This window comes from Ambystoma mexicanum, chromosome 13 (assembly GCF_040938575.1).
Source record: "Ambystoma mexicanum isolate Mex_15411 chromosome 13, UKY_AmexF1_1, whole genome shotgun sequence".
NCBI lineage: Eukaryota > Metazoa > Chordata > Amphibia > Caudata > Ambystomatidae > Ambystoma > Ambystoma mexicanum.
The window spans coordinates 570,543,141-570,567,089 of NC_090938.1; the positions used below are offsets into that span (position 1 = coordinate 570,543,141).

The following is a 23,949-nucleotide window of genomic DNA, read 5'->3' on the forward strand; positions in this document are numbered from 1 at the left end:
TTTGTGCCCATCGATAGGACCCCCGTGAAATCCCCCGAGGGGAAGAGAAAGGGGGGGCAGGGCGTCGTCGTAGATTCGGCTTCAACCTCGGAGGAGGAATTGGTCGAGGTCTTAAGCCACGGCGTGGAAGGGTACCGACGGGGCCCCTGATCGCCCGTCGGATTCCCCTCTGCCAGCACCGCAAGACAGCTCGGCGGCCATTTTGTTGGCTATACAGTCCTTATGTTCAGAGATAAGGACGAGACTACCGTTGCCGACGGAGGAACCTCTCCCGTCGGGGGACCCAGAACCGGGACCTTCTGGTGTCCCCCCTACTAAGAAAAGAAGGATCCACCCTCCACCTCCTTTTCAGCCGTCGCGCCCCGTCCAGCCCTCCTCCCCGTCCACCCGAGGGGATGATACGGGGACTGACACGGCAGCGACGGGTACGGACGACGAGGTATACGACGAGGATTTACCGTCGTCGCCTCCCACCAGGGCTTCTCCGCCCGACGAGATTGGATCGTTCCACTCCATGATCACCAGGGCATCCGAGCTTTTCCAACTCTGCCCTGAGGAGAAGAAGGAAGGTTTCCTTTATCAGCGGCGCGAGGCCAAGAGGAAGACGGTCCTCTCAGTGCCTCTATTGGACGACATTTGGGATGAGGGCCTCACCCTCCTCAAGAACCCTTCCACGACGCCAGCTAGAAGAGACCGGTACGAGAAGAAGTACCGGGTCCCGGACACGGCCCCCCTGTGCCTCCGGGCGCAGCCTACCCCGGACTCCGTCGTCTCCGCGGCGGCCAGGAAGAAAGCGGGGGGAGGTGTGGCCTCCACATCGACTTCCCCACCGGACGGTGAGGGAAAGAAATTGGACGCTATGGGACGCAGAGTCATCTCGTCGGCAGCGACGACGATTAAAGCGGCCAACGCCTTGGCTATCGTGGCCCGCTACAATAGGGAGCTCTGGTACAAACTGGCTCCCCTGCTGGACTTCCTGCCGGACGACAAGAGGACAGAGGCCCTGGAGATCCTGCAGGAAGGTGAGGTGGCGTCGGACCACGCCATTACCGTTGCGACGGACATCGCCGACACTGGGTTCCGCCAGTTGGGCAACGGCGTTTGCCTTAGGCGGCGTGGATGGCTCAAGGCTACGGACTTCCGTCAAGACGTTCAGACCAGAGTCCTGGACATGCCCTTCGATGGGAACAACCTGTTTGGGAAAACAGTAGACGATTCCCTTCAGGCCATTAAAGCGGACACTGAGACGGCTCGGGCCCTGGGAGTTCTGCAACAACGACGGACGCCCTTTCGGAGCAGCGGAGGCAAGGGCGCCTCCAAAGGTTCCGGCGGCGGCTTCTCCACCTACCGTCAAGCGGCCCGCTCGTCGTCTCAGGAGGCCTACAGAGGACGAGGCAAGTCTGGCGGACCCCGCCGTCGTCGCCAAGGAGGTCAAGGCGGCAAAGCCTCGTCGAAGCAGGATTGAACCGGCTGTGGGGTCGGGCCCCCACCGAAGCACCCCGGTGGGAGGCCGGCTGGCGAGCTTCGTCAGCGTGTGGGAGTCCATCTCCACCGACCGTTGGGTGCTGGACGCCTTGGCCCGGGGCCACGCGCTTGAGTTCCAGAGAAGATGCCCGCGCGTCCCCCCCCGTGGCCAGGAAAGAACTTCACGTCCCTCAACTTCTCTTGGAGGTAAAAGCGATGCTCAGGAAGGGCGCCATCGAACTCGTCCCAAAGAGGCTTCGGGGCTCCGGAGTTTACTCGAGATACTTCCTCGTGAAGAAGAAGACGGGGGGATGGCGCCCCATCCTGGACCTGCGACGTCTGAACAAGTTCATCAAGGCGCAGAAGTTCCGGATGGTCACCCTCCAGCACGTCCTGGGTCAGCTGGAGGAAGGAGACTTCCTGTCGTCGTTGGATTTGGAGGATGCCTACTTCCATATTCCCATCCTAAAGGGGCACCGAAAATTCCTCAAATTTGTGGTTCAAGGGCGTCATTACCAGTTCAAAGCCCTCCCCTTCGGACTACGGTCGGCACCCAGGGTATTCACCAAGTGCCTCGCACCGGTGGCGGCGCAGCTGCGCCGCCAGGGGGTCCACGTCTACCCCTACCTGGACGACTGGCTCATCCGAGCCAAGACGAGGGAGCTCGCCGTGGTTCACACGGCAAGGACCGTCCAACTTCTCACGGACCTGGGATTCTCCGTGAACTACGCCAAATCCCACCTGGTACCCGCGCAAGACGCTCTGTTTCTGGGAGCGAGGCTCAACACAGTGTCTCTTCAGGCCTCCCCCTCGGAGGAGAGGACCAGGACCATCCTGGGCAAGGTGCAGCGGATGTTGGTGGCCGACGCGGCCAAGGTGAGGTCCATCAAGTCCCTCCTCGGAATGATGTCTTCCTGCATCTACCTCATTCCCATTTGCAGGCTCCGGATGCGCCCGTTGCAGGAGTTCCTGGACGCGCGTTGGATCCAAACGACGGGCAGCTTCAAGGAAAGGATCACACTCGACGAGAGTTTCCGACGAGCGATCCGGTGGTGGGGCACCCGCGCGCATCTGACGGCGGGCTTGGACTTCCAGACCCCAGCCCACCAGGAGACAGTGACCACGGATGCCTCCCTGGAAGGGTGGGGAGCGCACACCGAAAATCTGCACGCAAGAGGCCTTTGGCTCCCGACGGAGAAATCCCTACATATCAACGTCCTGGAGCTCCGTGCAGTGTTTTGGGCCCTCAGGTCCTTCCTTCCGTCCCTCAAGGGCAAGGTGGTGAGGATCTTCACCGACAACACCACCACCATGTTTTACATCAGGAAACAGGGCGGAACCAGGTCCCCAGCACTGTCCAAGGAGGCGCAGGACCTGTGGCATTGGGCCATCGCCCAAAGGATATTTCTGGTGCCGTTTCATCTGGCAGGGATAAAAAACACCATCGCCGACTCACTCAGCAGGGAGCTGCGCTCGTGCCACGAGTGGGAGCTACGGCAGGATCTAGTGGATCGCCTCTTCCGACGGTGGGGCACACCCCAGATCGACCTGTTCGCGACGGCGACGAACTCCAAGTGCCGGAGGTTCGCCAGCAGGTTTCCCCAGGCGAGGAGCATGGGCGATGCTTTCTCGTTCCCCTGGGAGGGCCTGTTCCTCTACGCGTTCCCTCCCTTGCCACTGCTAATCCGGCTCGTCAACCAGCTCAAGAGGTCACGGTGCAGGATGATCCTCGTCGCACCTGCGTGGCCGAGGCAGATATGGTTCCCGGACCTTCTGGACTTGTCAGCGTCCCCGCCAATCAAGCTGCCGGTGGACGGGGATCTACTCTCCAGAGAAGGAGGCGCCATCCTCCACCACGACCCGAAATCGCTGAACTTGCAGGCCTGGCTCCTGCAGCGCTAGAGTTTGGAGGATACGACATACCGGCCGACTGCAGAGAGGTTCTTGCAAAGGCCAGGGCGTCCTCGACTCTTAAATGCTACGGACACAAATGGAAGAGGTTCTCTGTCTGGTGCCACGCACAGAAGATTAACCCTCTACGGATTACGGCCCCCCAAGTACTGCCGTACCTGCTGACGCTGGCCAAAGCTGGACTGGCACACGCGTCCATCCAGATTCATCTTGCTGCGATCTCCCGATACACCAGAACCACGGGGCGGACGTCCTTGTGGTCTCATCGTCTGGTGAAGGAGTTCATGAAGGGACTGTTCAGATCGTTCCCGCCGGTGAAGGCTCCGGCCCCGGCGTGGGAGCTCAACGTGGTGCTGACCAAGCTCATGGGACCTCCGTTCGAGCCTCTGCACTCAGCTCCGTTGAAATTTCTGTCGTGGAAAACAGCGTTTCTTGTGGCCATCACCTCCGCACGACGAGTGGGAGAGATCCAGGCCCTTTCCTGCAAGGCCCCGTACTTGACTTTTCACGCAACGAGGGTAGTGCTCAGGACGCACCCCTCCTTCATGCCCAAGGTACCGTCGGACTTCCATCTCAACGAACCCTTGGTGTTGCCTGTGTTCTTCCCGTCGCCTTCGTCGCCGGCTGAGAGGACTTTGCACTCGCTGGATGTGGCTAGAGCGCTTAAGTTTTACGTGGACCGCACGAAGTGTTTTCGGAAGACGTCACAACTCTTTGTGAACTTTGGACCTGTCAATCAGGGGAAGGCTCTCTCGAAGGCTTCCATTTCCAGATGGCTCTCCGGCTGTATCATGTACTGTCACCGGTTGGCAAACCGACCGCTGCCTGGCCGTCCGAGAGCCCATTCCACCAGAGCGATCGCAGCTACCACGGCGTTCCTATCTGGTGTGCCCCTGCTGGACATATGCAGGGCTGCTACGTGGAGGTCGACGCACACCTTCAGGAAATTCTACTGCGTCGACCGGGATTCCAGGGAGGAGTCCAGGGTCGGCCAAGCAGTGCTGCGCAACCTGTTCGCCTGAGGTGAGCCTGGTGAGGAGGTAAGATGCTTAATGTTGAGTTTGATGTGATGCTTAATGTTGAGCCTTTGCCACCTCCCGTGGTTGTGCATGTGTGTACTGCTATGTATTCTTTATTCATGAGCATGTGAATCCATGCCAGACCCCATGCTGGAGAAGGGACAAGTTACTTACCTGTAACTGTTGTTCTCCAGCATGGGTCTGGCATGGATTCACATGCGAACCCTCCCGCCTACCCCTCTTCACTTGGTCATACTGCCACTTCACGTGCTTCCAAATCTGAAGATGGCTGCCAGAGGCGGGGTTTAGGTAGAGGGCAGTCATTGGCTGTGGTCAGTATGACGCAGAGATCAGTGATTGGTTATTGCTACGAAAGACAGATCAGAAACGAAACTGATACTGGTTTTTTCTTTACCGAGGATTCCCAGCCTGACGACGGGGAATATTCATGAGCATGTGAATCCATGCCAGACCCATGCTGGAGAACAACAGTTACAGGTAAGTAACTTGTCCCTCCCACGTTATGGGAGGAAAAACATAAACTGAGGCTACGGCGATGTGCGTTCTATTCATAACATCCGGTGAGGTTCCCCTCGAGGGACATCGACCTGATGCCATCGACGCAGGACGCCCTCTGCCAAAAAAGTTTCCGAACTACACAGCTGTGGACATTACTTGTCAAAGATGTGGAATAAGTTGGAGGAACATCCAGTCGAAAGAACGTTACCAGTTGGTAAATAACGTATTCATCTGCCATATTACTTGTCATGGTAAGGTGGGGTGCAACTATAGTAGAATGACTAGTAATATTTGTCGATAGGCCTGATACCGATAGGCCTGATACCGATAGGCCTGATACCGATAGGCCTGATACCGATAGGCCTGATACCGATAGGCCTGATACCGATAGGCCTGATACCGATAGGCCTGATACCGATAGGCCTGATACCGATAGGCCTGATACCGATAGGCCTGATACCAATAGGCCTGATACCAATAGGCCTGATACCAATAGGCCTGATACCAATAGGCCTGATACCAATAGGCCTGATACCAATAGGCCTGATACCAATAGGCCTGATACCAATAGGCCTGATACCAGTATGGCGAGCAGTAGGAGCGTATGTGCGGCATTAGCAAGCATAGTGTACTTGGGTCTACTCTTGGAGGAGGTACGGCCATGCTACGAAAAAGAGGCGATGGAGCTGGTTCCCCAGCGACTTTGTAGCTCCAGAGTCTATTCCATATACCTCTTGGTAAGAAGAAAGACAGGGGTTGAGGGGGGGGGGTCAGGAGAGGGGAGTCTGGGGGCCCATTCTAGACCTGCGAAGTCTTAACAAGTACCTCAAGTCTCAGAAATTCAGGATGGTCACGTTGCAGCACGTACTCGTCCAACTGGAAAGAGGGGATTTCTTGAGGTCGCTAGACCTGGAGGACGCCTACATCCACGTCCCCATTCACAGAAAATCCCGGATGTTTCTAAGCTTCGTAGTGCAGGCACAGCACTACCAGTTAAAGGAACTACCCTTCGGCTTGAAGTCAGCCCCCATGGTGTTCCTGAAGTGCCTGGCACTGGTGGCAGCCCATCTGCGTCTACGGGGGATTCACGTATACCTGTACCTCGACTGCCTCATCCGGGCCGCCGGAAGCTTCGCGCACAAGATCACTTTGGACTGGTTCCATCGGGCGATAAGGTGGTGGGGCATCCACTCCAATATTGCCCGGACATGGGATTTCAGAACCCTCCATTCCAGGAAACTCATCACGGATGCTTCTCTGGAAGGCTGGGGGGCCCACACTGGACGTCTGCATGCCAGAGGCCTGTGGCTGTCGGAGAAGGATCGCCATTTCAACGTCCTGGAGCTACGGGCAGTGTTCGGGGCCTTGAAGTAATTTCTTCTGTCTGTGAAGGGCAAGGTGGTGAGGCTCTTCGCAGACATCACCAGTTTTCTACATCAGGAAACCAGGGGGCTCGCTATCCCCTTTGCTCTCCACTGAAACGCAAGATTTATGCAGCTGTGCCGTTGGACAAAAAATGTTCTTGTCCCTCTACACCTAGCAGGAGTCGGGAACACATCACAGATTTCCTCAGCAGGGAATTGCGCTCCTGCCACGAGTGGGGAACTTCGGCAGGACCAGGTGGACCACATCTTCACCAAGTGGGGCAGGCCCCAGATTGATCTGTTTGTGATAGCGGCAAACTGCAAATGCCAGAAGTTTGTCAGCAGGTTCGACCAACCTACGAGCCTGAGGGGACGCATTCTCCTTCCCGTAGGAAGGGAAGTTCCTGTACGTATTTCCTCAGTTGCCTCTCCTGCCACTAGTCATCAATACACTCGGATAGTGTCCGTGCAGGGTGATCAGCCCAGCGTGGCCTAGCTAGATTGGGTATCCTGACCTCTCAGCGTCGCCTCGACTCAGATGAAGCTACCAGTGCTCCTGCTTCTCGCCAGAGGAGGCCGCGCAATATTGCATCACGACCAAGGATCGCTCAAACGGAGGGCTTGGCTCCTGCAGCCCTATAGTTTGGAGGATATGAGTTGCTTGCAGACTGCAGGGAGGTCCTCACGAATGCCAGGGCGTCATCGACTTTAAAGTGCTACGGTCAGATGTGGGAGCATTTCTCTACGTGGTGCCGGTCACGGCCTCCTAGTTTCTTCCATATTCGCTTTCGATGGTCAAGGCCGGACTGGCACACGCCTCGACCAAGGTACATCCGTCACCTATCTCCCACTACATCAGGTCTCCAGGAAGGTCTTCTCTTTGGTTTCAACGACTTGTTAAGGAATCCCTCAAAGGACTTTTTCACTCTTTCCTGCCAGGGAAGGTTCCTGCCCCGACATGGGAACTCGGCATGGTGCTGACTAGGCTCATTGGAGGATGGGAGGCGCCCTTCGAGCATATGCATCAGGCCCCTTTCAAGTTCCTCTCGTGGAAAGTGGCTTTCCTGGTGGCCATAACCTCCACCATGAGGGTGGGTGAGATGCAGGCCCTTTCCTGCAGTCAAACCTGCCTTTCCACAAATCGAGGTTGTTGCTGCGGACGCACCCCACTATCACGCCAAAGGTTCAGTCGGAATTTCATCTCAACGAGCCTTTGATGTTACTGGTCTTTTTGCTGAGCTGGCGGAAAGGGCCAGGCACTTGCTGGACGTTGCTTGTGCTCTGAAGTTCTACGTGGCATGCACAAAGTTTTTGAAAGACTTCACAGCTGTTTGTGAACTTTGGTCCTGGGAACCATGGAAAGGCCTTGTCCAAGGCTTCCATCTGAAGGTGTCTCTCCGGCTGCATCATGCACTGTCATCGGTTGGCGAACCTACCGCTGCCCGAGAACCCACTCCACCAGAGCGATCGATGCGACAACTGCATTCCTGGATGGTGTGCCCCTGCTGGACATCTGCAGGGCTGCTACATGGAGGTCCGCGCACACCTTCACAAAGTTCTACTGCGTCCACAGGGATGAGCCCAGGGTCATCCAAGCAGTGCTACGCAACCTGTTCGCTTGAGGTGATTCTGTTCCAGCAGTAAGAGTTGAATGCTTCTGTTGAGCCTTGCTACCTCCCGTGGTTGTGTAATGTTGTACTGCTGTGTATTTGTTATTCATGAGCATGTGAATCCATGCCAGACCCCATGCTGGAGAAGGAGTTGGTTACTTACTTGTAACTATTTTTCTCCACCATGGGTCTGGCATGGATTCACATCCGAACCCTCCCCCTGTCCGCTCTGCGGCTCTTCTTGGTCATACTGCCACTTTGTTCTTACCAAATCTGAAGATGGCTGCCAGAGGGGAAGGGCTTAGGGAGAGGACAAGGGCTTAGGGAGAGGACTGTCATTAGATGGGGGCAGTATGACCCAGAGGACAGTGATTGGTTTAGAGGAGAAATAGTTTGAAAGTGAAACGGTTTTTCTTTTTACAGAGGATTCCCAGCCTGACGATGGGAAATATTCATGAGCATGTGAATCCATGCCAGACCCATGCTGGAGAACAATAGTTACAGGTAAGTAACTTGTTCCCTAAGTAACCCCTCAGCACCCAACATAAGGTGGGGTGTGCTGATCTCACACGTGTTGAAAGGATAACAAGTATGCCTCTACCCTTGGGAACATTAGTTCACACAAGTAAAATGAGAGAAAATAAAAAGGGACACCTACAGGGCTCCCCAGCAACAATGCACAGAAAGTGCAGTGTTCTGCAACAGTAAAATGTAGAGGCCCAAAGAGTTATGGGGAAGCACAATTCCAAAAATAAAGTATAGAGAGACGTGAAAATGACTGCCACCAATGGACCAAAAGAAAGGGCGAGTTGGGGGGGAAAAGGTTCCCACTCACACAGGAACATAGAAAAGAAATCCACAAGTCCAGCAAAAAGTGCTGGGGTCTCACAGATGAAGCTGATTTGGCATAAATATGAAAATCTAACTTAATAGTATCCAAGAAATTGGCTTTGAGAAACAATTCTCAAAATGTATCATGGGTTAATCTGCTTCAAACAGGATTTCTTACTATGTGCATGATGAAGAGGACATAGCCTAATACTCGTTCTGTAAGATTGCTGGATTTCCAAAGTTGGTGGTAGGAATGATAAAATTCTATGAAATGTTTACTTTTATGTATCGTCCTTTTCACACTCTTGATTTTTATTTGTTTTTACTGTTTATCCTAATTTGAATGATTGAATGATGACCTTTGCTACTCTACAACTTTTGATTTTCACTTCTATGCCCTAATACAAAAGGGAGCATTCTCTAGAACCTTGCTTTTTTTGTTTTTGTTTACTATGCAGATCAAGGTGGTGAAGTTTTCCTACATGTGGACCATCAACAATTTCAGCTTCTGTCGTGAAGAAATGGGGGAAGTGATCAAGAGTTCAACCTTCTCCTCTGGTGCAAATGATAAGTTGAAATGGTGAGATGGTGCTCAGAATGCCGGTACAAGCTCCTTCCGAAGCGTTTCGCTCGATGTGGGTAGTGGAATTGGAGATCATTTAAAGTGGAGAAAATGAGACTTATCCTTGTTACTTTTAACTTGCAGAGCATAGATGGTACTCAATTTGGCAATGGTTACTCTTAAAGGTGATGGGAGAGTGTACCTTGGAGTGAGACCAATAACAATTTGTGTTCCTGTGGAGTATCTCGTGCAAGATCTCTCTTGCTTTGGAGTGCTGCAATAACTAGTTTGGGCCCTTTTTTAATGATACTTGATTAATCGACTACAGGAGGATGTAAGGCTAAGTTGGCCCTGCTACAGTATCTGAATTGGCAAGTGCAGGCTGCCCTCCTATCGGAGCTGTCCACATTGACAAAAAGCATATGTCTACTAGTCTTGTTTCATGTTCCTATTTGGGTTAGGAACTAGAATTGCCGGTGATGGCTATATTTCTATACCAACTTACCAGTACCCATCCTCCTACCCTGGCCCCTTGCTTGTTACCATGAACGCTTCTGACATAGTCTGGTTGTCGGAGGGATATTTCCCTTGCTCATTGCTAATTTTGCCACCATGCAGCTCATTGCTGTATAGCCTGAGCAAGTCATATTGCTGGTCTTCTGTGCCTCGGTTATCGTTATGATCTTTCTCTGGCATTGCCGTCATTTCTGTTTCATCTAATGAGTCGCTCTGGCTGAAAACCTAGGTTAGAATGTGAAATGGTCTTGTTGCATATGGCTTTTTAAAATGGGCCCTAATACATTTGAACCCGATGGTTTGGTGAGCATCTCCACCAGGTACTGATTCCATGAGCAATGGGACAGAGAAAAATCAGCAATTTGCCTGTGCTTATGGCAGACCTTCCTTCTGTGCTGTTTTTCTTCACATGGAAATCACATGGAAATGTTTACTTTTATGTATCGTCCTTTTAACTACCCCTCTTAAGTGTGCATGTTTGGTGCAGATTTCAGATTGCAAGTCATAAGCAAGTTGCACATGTTCTGTTGTTCACTCTTGTTCTTTTCCTGGCACAGCACAGTTCTGGATAACTAAGGTAGAAGCAGCACTGGAAGGGTTCCTTTTTGTAAAGGTCTTTAATTTCTTTACAGGTGTTTGCGTGTTAATCCCAAAGGCTTGGATGAAGAAAGCAAAGACTACTTGTCACTCTACCTTCTACTTGTTAGCTGCCCAAAGAGCGAAGTGCGTGCCAAGTTCAAATTTTCAATCCTGAACGCTAAGGGTGAAGAGACAAAAGCCATGGGTATGTATCCCCTGCATCTTTCCCCACTGTCTTAGTAGGTAATTGGCCTGCTCCTTCATGGTGTTTGTTTAGCCGTGACTGCATTCTGAAGAGCCCAATTGTGTTTTGCAGAGAGCCAGCGGGCTTATCGCTTTGTGCAGGGAAAGGATTGGGGCTTCAAGAAGTTCATCCGTCGGGACTTTCTACTAGACGAGGCCAATGGGCTGCTCCCAGATGACAAACTCACGCTCTTCTGTGAGGTAAGTCCTTGCTTGGTGTCATGCACTGGGTGGCCTGGAAATTAAGTCCATCAGGCTATGCCAAAGCAACACAGAAGATTGTGGCAGATGGGTGGAATTGGGATAACTGATTGAAAAAAACAGAACAATTACCATAAGCAAAGTGTAATTAAAATATCTGAATACCCTTTTTAGTAGTGCTGACTACCATGCCTTTTTTCTATTTTTGTAATATTATTTGAAGGGGAAGAGGGAGGAGGGGAAATTGTGAGCTCTGAAAACTGATATCCACACACCTGTAATTTGATCACACTGACACCAACCAATGTGCGTCATCCTTTCTCTGAAGGGTGATGAGGTTGGTCGGCATTTACTGCTCATTGATTTACTTTTTGCCCTTCAAGGGGGGAGGTCAGGGGTGATAAAGGGGGGGGTTATATGTGGGTATCGTGCCTGGATGAACCGTAGGGTTGGCCTCCCATGGTAAAGGTAATAATTAAGGTTTAGTACATGCACAATATCTGGGAAGACCAAGGAGAAATCAAGAGTCTTCAAAGGAACGAAGGTCCTCAAACACAAACCTTCCTCGAGAGTTTCTGTAAAAGAGAAACTCTACCACCAGCTGACGGAGTTGGTGACCGAAGAATCCCCTGAAGAACCATCTTTTGATGAGTCGGTGGTGAAGGAGATTCAACCCTGTCTGGAGGATCTGGATCCTAGAGACCAACTTGAGCTGCAGACTTTGCTTGCATAAGGTGGACTCTGCAGGACAGACTTTAGTAGGGGGACAGAGGGAGGATCCCTCTCCAGAAGATCCTGCATCAGCAGGCAGCTTCCCAGAGGAAAGGGCAGGAACTTGGGAAGCATATGTTCTACTGGGAGGATGGCCTCCTCTACAGTGACAAAAAGCACACAAAGGGGACCACTGAGGGATTCTGGACCCTGTACATATAACCAAACATTAACACACATAATAGAGTACATGTTGCTTTTCCTGTTTTTCAAAATTTCCAAATGCTAATTAATAGCCTTATGTGACCCTCCAACCAATACTAGCTATCCCTACTGTTTATAGCGCGCGGCAGACCCGAAGGTATCCGGGCGCATGTGCAAGAATACTTTAAGCTTACAAGTTAGTTACACATTTCAAAGTAGTTACAAGGTACATTGCTAACGGGAGAGATGAATACACTACAGTTTGTGCACAGGGTAATATACAGTTTGTGCACATAGTAAAATAGTTATATACACTGGTATTTGTACATGGATGTATACACAGTATAGATTAAGGCAAAAAGCATGGTGGGGTAGGCTCTGATGGAGGAGCATGTAAGTATACGTTTGCTCCAGATTAGCACGTGGGTAAGATGTAGGTAGTCCTGGAGTTGGGCAGTTACAGGTCATTTTCTTTGAACCACTTAATACAGTTAAATCTAAAGTGTGAATAGGATTGGTCAGACCTTAGCGAGGTTGGGAGGGAGTTCCACAACTCGGCTGCTTTGACAGGGAAACTGTTACCTCTGGCAGTGCTCAGCTTAAAGGGGGGGCACAACTAGCTGGTTGGTATATGCTACTCTGGTGGGTCTATTGCATATTCTTCTTTGGGACCTTTCTGTTAAGTATTTAGGAGCTAATTCATTAATACTTTTGTATGTTAGTGATACTGTTTTGTGCTATTCCTAAATGGGGTGATGGGCTGTCTCTCTAGTGTGAGGGGATAGAAAAGATACACCCTCTTCCTGCTGTAACTCAATGGAGAAATATAGCCCATTCATGAAGGGCTAAAGACTGTGTCACATATAAAGAAATCCAGAGAAAAAAACGAGAAGGAAGTGTCCGGATTGTGAGTCTAAGCAGTGAGAATATTATTACTTTAATGCTTCTGTTTCTGTTGACTCAAAGAAGTGAGTGTCCAAAAGCAATTTTTAAGAGACAACTACTGGGAGGGTGGCCAGTTAGTTGGTCATCCCATGAGTTATCTGGTCGACTGGTTTCAGCTGAATTGTGCAAGTGAATCCACCTTCTTCAGGACCTTTTAAGGTTAAAATGTGATCAACTGAAGTGGTAGAGTGGGGGCGGTCATTGAACAATGCAATTTCCCACCTTTCTCTTTATCGCCTGTCTGCCCTTCCCAGACCTGGATGAGACGCCCTTTAAATTCTGCCCCACATGTAATAGAACATTTCTGTGGATCGACAAACAGTGTGTGCAACCTGTGTCTGAACCGCGACCACAACGAAGGGCACTGTCGAGCTTGCAAGCTCTTTCAAACCTAAGACCCTTATAGTTCGCAGAACCAAACGCTGAGCCCATCACGCCATGCAGGCCGAGGCTGCCATGGGCGTGGAGGGAGCCTCCAGTGACGGCAGTGTCGCCGCCTCTTCGGACGGCGAGGAAGACTGGGAACATCCAAGTTCCCAAGTGCAAGCCCCCGACCCTGGAAGACAGGCTGGCCGCTCTGTTGTGGGGACAGCCTGCGGCAAGAGCACTTCCTCGTCCCACACTAAGCACACACCCTGCGGCGATGTGTCGGCACTGCCGAACAAACGCCCAGATTCGGTGTCCAGGGGGAGATAAGTAGATTTGCCGTCCTCTGGGCACTCGAAATCCTGGTCGCCCCACGACGGGCCCCGTAAGGCAAATGACGCCACCCATAAAACTTATTCGGCCGAACGTCGACAGATGAGGTCAGAGTCCCTTTCAAATGCTGAAAGTAGATTTGTTTCGTCAAAACCGCAGGGAAGTCCAAAAATACAGGGTTATCACACCTGGCTAACAAACATGTCCCAGAAGGTCTATTATAGGCTACTCTTTCCAAGAAGTCTTCGTCCAAGAGTTCTGATCATAGAGACAAGGCTCATAAAAACAAAGACAAGTCTCGTAGGGATAAGTCTACCCCAACAGATACTTAAACTGCCCCACAAGAAGAGGATGAGGGTCTCTTAAGTGAGGCCTTGCATAATAAAGGCCTACCCACACCATGTCCCTGCCATACCTTACCCTGGGGTCATCCCCCAGCTCAGCCCTATGGACAGCAGAGGATATAGATAGGGTGATGTCCAAACCCTCGTGCAGTAGAACATTTTCAGATTGCACCTCCCACTTCTCAGGCTTCAAGCTCTCAGCCCATGTCTTCCACCTCTCAGCCACTGTCTTCATCCCAGCCACCACCAAAAAGATCACGCACCTCTGCTGACCTTTGACATCCATACAGACCCTGAAGGGGATCAGGAGGAATATCGATACTATGATGATGGTGATGATGAGGCAGAGGTGTATACTAGGTCCAATCCAACAAGATTCCCCAGTGCCTGACTCTCCAGTAGATAATCAGCCCTTATTCAGTGAATTACTAATTAAAGCAGCTGAGCACCTCAGAGACTCAGCAAGACAAAGATTTTGTCGAAGATATCCTGGAAGACAAAAAAAGCTGAGTCTCCCCATCCCCCCTCCCTTTCAGTTCACACCCATTTTAAAGTCTGTCCAGAGAAGAATCCAACCTTCACTGGAGACACCCAATCAAACAGGGGCAGTAAACTGTCATGCTGAGAACCTGGTGTCTGCAGAAGCTGCTGAACCCCCGACAATCCACCCAAAATGTGACACTCTGAGCTGACATAAATATAACTGCTCAGTTTACCTCACTTTCAGGGGAAAGGGGGAAGGGACAAAGAAACAAACACCAGGCTGGAAGCTATCAACTCGCTGGTTCTTCACCTGTAGTTAAAACATAAACATGCAATATACCTCCTTACTCATGGGTTACTATACTACCCTTAAACTCTAAATCCTTAATCAAAATAGTTTAAAAACCATACCTGGTTCTTCTCTTCAGAATGCCCAGAGAAGTGAAAAGCAGACAAGACTTCCTTGTGGACCAAAATCTTATAGATAATTCAGCCTTCTCAGTAGGTCCATGAATGTAAATTAACTTTGTAGTTAGTCTGCTCAAATGAAAGATTCTTGAACAAGGCCTTCAAGTAAGATTTATGAAGTTCTTTTAAGTTCTTGTATTTGTTTTTAATATTTTCTTTGTAGAGTCTTTTTCTCAGGAACGAATTTAACTTGCGCTGGAATCTTCATGTGGAAATCCAGAAACCGCGGGAAGAAAAAAATCACGCGCTTTTTCTCCAAATCGCGGGAAATACGCACACGCGTAAAAACGCACTCGCGCTAAAGTCCAAGACGCGATATAAATTTCACAAGCTTTCCTCCAAGTCGCGGGAGACACGCACACGCGCTGACGATTCAATTCGCGGGTAAAACGCACTCGCGCTGAAATCCAAGACGCGATAAAAATTACACGCGCTTTCCTCCAAGTTGCGGGAAACACGCACACGCGCTGACGATTCAATTCGCGGGTAAAATGCACTCGCGCTGAAATCCAAGACGCGATAAAAATTACACGCGCTTTCCTCCAAGTCACGGGAAACACGCACACGCGCTGACGTCTCAATTCGCGGGTTAAACGCACTCGCGCTAATGTCCAATTCACGAATAAATACGTACACGCGCAACATACAAACGCGCTTATATTATCACGCGGAAAAAAAAACCTTGCGTAAACGAACAGTAAGCGCGAGTCCAAAGTACACGCTCGCGCTTCACTCTCACACGCAGAGACACACGCGCGGGCGAAAAGTAACGGATAAAAAACTCTCGCGCTAGTTTGATTTGACATGTAGCGATAAAAACAAACGTACGCGCTTCAATCTTTTTAGATACAGATTTGATTTCAATCCCTTAGATAAATATAACCTTTTTACAAGTTCAACAAATCTGGAAAGTCACTTATCTTGAATAAGACTTGAAAACTTCTTTTCTCAGAATAAATGGAAGTTTCTGACTCCTGTCCTGTGTCTCCTCCAAACATGACTCCTGTTATACTTTCAGATCTTCCGCTCAACCGCTAGAAACTTGTCACCCTTGATAAAGTTAAGCAGGAGCAACAAGGCACACGACCTCTCAGCTGGGCAAGGACGATGAAAGGCAGTTTAGAATGTTCATTGTCCTCCCTATAAACAATCTCCAGCCAATCAGAATTTAGACTGAGAACCTCCATCTTGGCTTGGGGCAATTTCCATAGACTGCAATGAAGGTTAAGGGCAAAATTGGCTGTATAAAAAATATAACCCATAATAACTTCCTAAAACCTTTCTATACTAAATATGTTTCTCCAGCATTGGATCTTTCATGGATTCACATGCTTAGAATATTCCCCGTCGTCAGACTGGGACCCCTCGGTAACATATATAGCCTTTTCCTATAGGAAAACTTCCGACACTTTTGTGTCCTATCTACGTCCTTTTAGGACCCGCCCACGCATGCTCCGCAGGCCGTCCGAGTATAAGTGGCCCGCCCCCGCGGATCCCCTTCAGATTTCAACCGTCTCCAAAGCAGTGGGATCTCCTCGTGTTATCTTACTATTTTGTATTAGGTTGCCTTATTGGATTTCGAGTACGATATGTCCTCTGTATCAGGAAAAGCGCTGTTCCGTCCGTGCGCGACGTGCGGCTTGAAAAAGGTTTACGAGGGGGACGGACATATGGATTGTATATATTGCCTCCACCCTCACCATTCGGCGGATGCCTGCGAAATATGCAAGGGGTTTTCTCAAAAAACCCTCAAAGACCGGAACCGACGCCTGGTAACATGGCTGAATGAGGGTGCGGGAGCATACCCCGCCTCGGAGGTAGGCTCCACACAGTCGGCGAAAACATCACGCCGCGCGGCCTCGTCGGAAACACCGGCGAAGAAATCTAGACCGTCGGAAAAAGAGTCGTCTGGTACTCACTCCACTACAGACTCCTCATCGAAGAAATCATCCTCATCAAAAAAGCATGAGAAGGAAAAGAAATCCTCCTCTGGCCATCATCACAGATCGACCACGAGTCGAGAGTCGAGTAAAAGCGGGCACGGTGTGGAGATGGCGGTACCGCCAAAACCACCGGCGAAGCCTGCGTCGACGGAGACCCAGTCCACGGCCGCCTTCCCGCCACTAGCGCAAGGGGCATCCTCCGTCCCGTCGACAATGGCGTCGACGAGAGCCTCGTCGACGGGGGTCCTACAGGAGGCCTGGCGGCCTGAAGTCTTCGATCCTATCCCCCCAGAGGCTCTGCTACAAGAGCAAGCTATGTTGCTGTCCTCTGAGGACGAGTGCGAGAGAGTGGCTGGCCCAGCAGACCTGGGGCTACGAGCGGCTGGCAAGTCATCGACGAGTCTGGTATCTGCCCCTCTCCTCAATCCTCAATCGGTTTTGTCGTTGGATATTCTGTCTTCGCTTCAGTCCTTGCTACGGTTGTTGGACCAGCGACTTCCCCAGGCCAGCCTGCCACAGTCACCCGTCGATGAGCCGGGCCCGTCCCGTCAACCGCCGCACCCACGCACGCCAATCTCAACACTGGCGCAGGAGGAGGGTGAGCTGCCAGATTCGGAGTCTGACAGGGGAGCCATGTCAGAGGTCTCTTTATCCCCCTCCAGGGATCCTACCTGGGAGTCAGAGGCGGAGTTAGAAAACCCCAGAAGCCCAGCTCACCTGTCCCCTCCAGACGACATTGCGTCATTCCATTCGATGATGGAGAAGGCATGTAAAGAATTTGGTCTGTCCCAGGAAGAACAGAAAAAGGATTGTTTTTTGTTCGACCACATGGGCAAGAGAAGGTCGGTGTTCTCGATACCGATACTTGACCATGTATGGAAAGAGGGGTTGCAGACAATGAGACACCCATTCTCAGAACCAGCAGTGAAAGGACGCCTAGAAAAAAAAGTTTAAGGCTCCAGAGTCTACCCCCATGTGTTTATCCTCTCAACCAACACCAGACTCGGTGGTGTCGGTGGCGGCGGCAACGAGGAAGGCAAAGGCACAGCACAAGTGCACGACCCCACCCGAGAACGAAGCGAGACGCCAAGATGCCTTTGGCAAGAAAGTGCTCGCTGTGGGAGCGACCACAGTAAAGGCCGCAAACTCTCTGGCAATTGTGGCCAGATACGATGGGGAGATGTGGCACAGGCTGGCTCCGCTGCTTGATCATCTTCCGGAAGCTCAGAGGAAGGCGGCGATGCTACTGGCCCGAGAGGGTGAGGAAGCCTCAAATCACGCAATAAACATTGCGGTGGATCTTGCTGAGTCTGGCTTCAAGCAAGTCAACATTGGGGTCGTATTACGCCGACAGTCATGGCTGAAGTGTACCTACTTCAGACCAGAAGTTCAATGCAAGGTCTTAGATATGCCCTTTGAGGGAGACCTTCTTTTCGGTGAGAAGGTGGACGAGGCCCTAAAAGGGATGAAAGAAGATTCGGACATGGCACGTTCTTTGGGTGCCCTCCAGAGTGGCAGAAGCTACAAGTCTTTTCGCCCCTTTAGAGGAGCTTCAGGTAATTCAAGATTCTCTTCTGGAGACAGATCCTTTGCCAGATCGGCTTACCCCTCCCAGGGATACCGACGTGCCTCACAATCGGCTAACCGTCGACGAAACTTCCAGTCTTCCAGAAAACGACCATCATACCCATCGTCGGCGAGAGACAAGCAAACTAAAGATCAGCAGTGACGTTCCACAACCCGTTCTGGGGGGAAGAGTTTCAGCATATGTCGACGAATGGTAAAGGATAACGACGGACCAATGGGTGTTAGACACTATAAGACACGGACACTCTCTTCAATTCAAACACAGCCCCCCGCAAATTCCACCTGCGTTCACCGCTCAGTCCCATATGAAGGCACTGCAACAAGAGGTTACACTCATGTTAGCGAAGGGAGTGATAGAATTAGTTCCAACATCACAGAGAGGCCAAGGAGTCTACCAACACAAGTCTGCAAGCCACCATGCAGCTTCTACAACGGCTAGGATTCGCCATAAACTTCGAGAAATCCTCTCTGCGGCCATCAAGAACGCTGGTATTCTTGGGGGCACAGTTCGGGACTCAGCTAGGGCTGGTGAAACCTTCTCTCGACAGGACCTCAAGACTCATTCAACAGGCGGCCCGGCTACGGCGAAACACCAGGATCTCAGTGAGAAAGTATGTTTCGGTCCTAGGGGCCATGGCATCCTGCATTCATCTGGTGAGAAACTGTCGACTTTTCATGAGGCCAGTCCAAGAATTCCTCGCAGACCGATGGACACAAGCTCAGGGATCGTGGTCGGACAGGATAACCGTCGACGACGACAAGCTACTTCGGACCCTTCAGTGGTGGCAGAGTCCCCACAATCTGAACAAAGGTGTGCCCCTACAGGAGCCGGAGTTCCAGAGCACCATAGTTACGGATGCATCCCTAACCGGATGGGGAGCGCACATGGGTGCTCTCCAAACGCAAGGTCGCTGGTCTCCAACGGAGTCACTCCTACACATAAACGTACTGGAACTCAGAGCGGTACGATGGGCCTTGAAGGCGTTCCTACCACACATCAAGAGGTCGCAAGTGCGAATACTGACCGACAATACAACAGCCATGTTTTATCTGAGGAAACGAGGAGGGACACGATCAAGGACCCTCTCCATAGAAGCCCAGAAAACATGGCATTGGGCATCGAAGCACGAAATCTCCCTCGTGGCTCATCACCTTCCAGGAGTGAGGAACTGCCAAGCCGACTCCCTCAGCAGAAACATGGCCCAGATACACGAGTGGGAAGTGGACACGGGACACTTGAAGAAAGTGTTCGAGAAATGGGGCCACCCCCCCTCTGGACGTCTTCGCGACCAAAGAAAACAAGAAATGCGAGAAATTTGCAAGCAGATGGCCCCAAGAGGGTCGGCGGGGGAGGCGTTCACCTTCCCATGGACGGACATGTTCCTCTATGCTTTTCCCCCGTTTCCCCTCATACGGAAAACAATACAGTGGATACGCAGATACAATTGCCGGGTGATTCTAGTGACACCATACTGGCCGAGGCAACCGTGGTTCTCAGACCTCCTCCATCTATCGCTGGAACATCCCATAGCGTTTCCGAAAGTCCCGTACCTTCTATCCCGGGACAGAGGCACGGTGTGGCATCACGACCCGGACAGTCTCAACCTTACGGCCTGGCTCCTGACTTCTCGGAATTCGGGGCTTTAGACATTTCAGAGGAGTGCCAAGAAGTTCTACAGGCGGCTAGAGCCCCTTCCACTAACAAATCCTACTCCTATAAGTGGCGGAGATTCTGTGAATGGTGTAGAAAACAGCGGGACCTACAACTATTGTTGGTGACGCCGGAACAAGTTCTACCTTACCTGCTCCTCTTAGCAAAAAAGGGATTGTCCCCCTCATCGATAAAGGTACACCTGGCAGCCATCTCGAGGTTCACAAGGAAGAGGCAGTCGTCTCCTCTATTCAGTGACAGACTGGTGAAACACTTCATGCGGGGTTTATTTCGAGTTTTTCCCCCGGTGAAACGTTTTCCCCCGGCGTGGAGCCTCAACACAGGGTTGGCAGGCTTGATGAAACCGCCTTTCGAGCCTATGGCCACGTCCGACATGAAATTTATTTCGTGGAAGTTGGCATTCCTGATAGCTATCACATCAGCCAGACGTATCTCGGAACTACAAGCGCTGGTCGTGGACCCGCCCTACATAAGATTCTTTAAGGACAAGGTAGTCCTGGCAACTAACGCTACGTTCGTCCCTAAGGTCCCGACGGTATGTCACAAACACTCATCCGTGGTTCTGCCTACTTTCTTCGCCACTCCATCCTCGGCAGCAGAAAAAACTCTTCATACCCTGGACGTTAAGAGGGCTCTGAAATTCTACCTACATCGCACACAGGACATCAGGGCTACTCGGCAACTGTTCGTCGCATATGGTCCGTCGACGAGAGGTAAAGCAATCTCGAAACAGGGATTGGCCAGATGGGTCTCGTCGACGATTGCTTTTTGTCACTCTAAGGCCGGAAGGCCACTGCAAAAACATCCTAGAGCCCATTCTACAAGGTCGATGTCATCCTCAACAGCGTTATGGGCTGGAATTTCGCTGACGGACATATGCCAAGCTGCGGCATGGTCAGTGCCCCACACTTTTACCCGCCACTACTGCCTTGCCAGGCAGCATGCGGATGAGGTGCAGATGGGAAGAGCTGTCCTGCGCCATCTGTTTCAGTAAGGTAAGCTCCACGCTGTGGAGAGTCTGTTTTCTACCTTTTGATGACAGTATACTTAATGTGGGAAATGTTGTATGAGTAAACTTATTCCTGCTGTACATATGTATTGTGTAGTATGGTGAGGGTACGTTGCATTGCATTCTCACCACCGTCTCAAGGGTTACGGCTATACAATCTATTCTAAGCATGTGGATCCATGAAAGATCCAATGCTGGAGAAGGGAATAGTTTCTTACCTGTAACTCCATTTCTCCAGCATTGGTATCTTTCATGGATTCACATGCGCCCGCCAAGCCTCCCCAGGATTGCAATGTATGTGATGGATAAGTTTAACCCTTCCTACTTTGGAGGGGCCGAAATCTGAAGGGGATCCGCGGGGGCGGGCCTCTTATACTGGGACGGCCTGCGGAGCATGCGTAGGCGGGTCCTAAAAGGACGTAGATAGGACACAAAAGTGTCGGAAGTTTTCCAAAGGCTATATATGTTAGAGGGGTCCCAGTCTGACGACGGGGAATATTCTAAGCATGTGAATCCATGAAAGATACCAATGCTGGAGAAATGGAGTTACAGGTAAGAAACTATTCCTGTCTCCCCTGACCCAATGTAAGTGAGTATATGATACTGTATGTAAAGAATGTCACTCCAACCTGACAGTACCTGACATAAACCCGCGGATAGAAACTGTTCCACCCAATGGCGTCTGATCCTTTAAATATCAGGGGGGGGCAGCTTAAGCGGTTTCGCTAGTTGTCACAACTACTCGCAAGAGGGCAGGTACACTACTAGCCTCTTCAGGGCCTCCCCCAGACAAGGAGAGCAAGAAGATCTATACGATGGGGAGGAAAGTTGCAACTTTGGCAGCGTTTAAAATGGGATCGTCAACAATTCCACACTGTTGATGAGTTATGACTGCCATAAATGGGACGAAATTACAACCCTCATCGACTCTGCTACAGAGCCTTTAAAGTCTAGACTTGCCCTAGTAGCAGCAGAAGGCAAAGCCACTGCTAGCAGCTTGATAAAGAACAATCTTGACACTGCAGATAATGCAGGCCGTATTATTGCGGAAGGAGTCATTATCAAGCGCCATGCTTGGCTTCGCCAACCTGGATTCAAGCTTGAAACCCAGGCAATGTTACTCAACATGTCAGTGGAACCAACAGTACTATTCTGCAAAGCGGTAGAGGACGCTCTGAAATCAGCCAAAGAGGAATAGGATACCCTCAAATCCCTTGGGCAACTCGCATATAAATAACCTGGCCAACGGGGCGGGAACAATTTTCGCTGTTTTGGCAACCAAATTTCAGAGAGAGGCTCCGGATACGGACAAAATCAAAGTTTCATTGTGGAACTACAACCAGGGTCAAGCATCCCAGGGTTATCCAAGAGGCCAGCGCAGATCTACTGGGGGAGATCCTCCACATCTAGAGGTGGAAGAACGCCTCCCAAACAATGACAGCCCGCTACAGGTCCCTCCCATGCCTCCCCAGTAGGGGGGACGGATTTCACACATCACCCATGCATGGGAGGGAATAACCACGGACAAGTTGGTGTTATCTACAGTAGCGGAAGGTTATTGTGTGGAGCTCCTGGAAAAACCATTGAACCACCCCGGGCCAAAGAAATGCAAAGGAAGAACTCGTCCTGGTAGAAGTCAACACGCTGCTCCTCAAGGACGCTGTTAAGCAAATTTTGCATGCAGTACCCTATGGGACTACTACACACAACTATGACTACAGGTGTAAGCAAAACCAACCTTTGGTACAAGTCTGTACCACACAGTTTTTGGTAGCGAGCTGAGCAGCCAGCTTATCCGAAGAAGGAATGTGAGCTTGTAATGAGGTTACACAGAGGTCTACAATCGTAAGTATTCAAATCGACTCTTATACTCAAGGTTTCTTGGGAAAAACACTTATTAATTTATTACACAGTCAGTTAGAAAACATTCACTAAAAGGAGGCAATCAATAGCACACAAAAAGTTACTGCAATACTTCACACTATCCGGTTCTGAGACATTTAAGATTTAAGCTACTTTGAAGGAGGAGCAAAATGGCATTCAGAGCATTTGAAGTAGGAGCAAAAAGCATAAGTAAATAAAACTAATAGTAGAAATATTCTTGGTGCAGAACATGCTTCAGCAAATACCCCAGTATCAAGCCAGTCTCCAGATAAGCGTATGCAAAGCAATATATTTGCTAGGCATGATATCCATTGTGCATATATCTAGTCCCACACCCACGTCTGCGCATGCGACCAATGCAGGAGTGGTTGGCGAAACAGTGGTCTCAGGAAAGTGGTCAGTGGGACGATCTAGTGATCGTTTCGCCAAAACTCGTTCAAAACCTATGCTGGTGGTCGAGAGCGAATCTGTTAAATGGAAATCCCTTCCACGATCCGGAAGCACAAGCGATTGTCACAACAGACGCATCACTCTCCGGTGGGGGGGGGGGGGCATCATTACCTTCACCACACAGCCCATGGTCTGTGAACTCGCATCACGGCACAGAACCACATCAACCTGCTGGAACTTCTAGCAGTATACAAAGCACTTCAAGCATTTTGAAGCGCAACTGACGAATCAGTCGGTTCAGATTCTAACAGACAGCACAACTGCGATGTTCTACATCAACAAACAGATGGGCACACACTCTCAAAGTCTGTCCAAGTTGGCACAAATAATATGGAAATGGACACTCGGATGGGGGATATCCATATCCTCCCAACACGTTCCAGGGGTACCCAACACTCTAGCAGACCCTCTGAGCAGAAATGCCCTACCAGAGCAAAACGAGTGGCAACTAGACTTGAGCGTTGTAAACCACATCATCTCTGTGAGGTTACCCCACACTAGACTTGTTCGCTACAGGAGAAAACAAGAAATGCTCAGACTTCGCGTTCAGGTTCCACCAGGCAGGCTCCAAGGGGAATGCCCTATGGATGAACTGATCAGGAAAATTTGCTTACGACCCGAACCCACCCCCCCACCCTGACTCCATTAATGAGCAGAATAGTGATCAAGATGCACAGAGAACAGATGACGCTCATCCTAGTTGCTCCCATGTGGGCGAGACAACCGTGGTA

At 50.7% G+C, this 23,949-nt stretch overlaps 1 protein-coding gene across 4 annotated transcripts in view; it reads left to right on the forward strand.

Moving 5' to 3' along the window:
- The window catches only part of SPOP (speckle type BTB/POZ protein), a 646,228-nt gene that overhangs the window by 282,890 nt on the left and 339,389 nt on the right, over positions 1-23,949 (forward strand). For all 4 annotated transcript variants that reach the window (XM_069634379.1, XM_069634380.1, XM_069634382.1 and 1 more), the window contains 3 exons: positions 9,177-9,298; positions 10,429-10,580; positions 10,692-10,819. In XM_069634379.1, the coding sequence (XP_069490480.1) occupies positions 9,177-9,298; positions 10,429-10,580; positions 10,692-10,819 (402 nt within the window). The remainder of the gene's footprint in view (positions 1-9,176; positions 9,299-10,428; positions 10,581-10,691; positions 10,820-23,949) is intronic.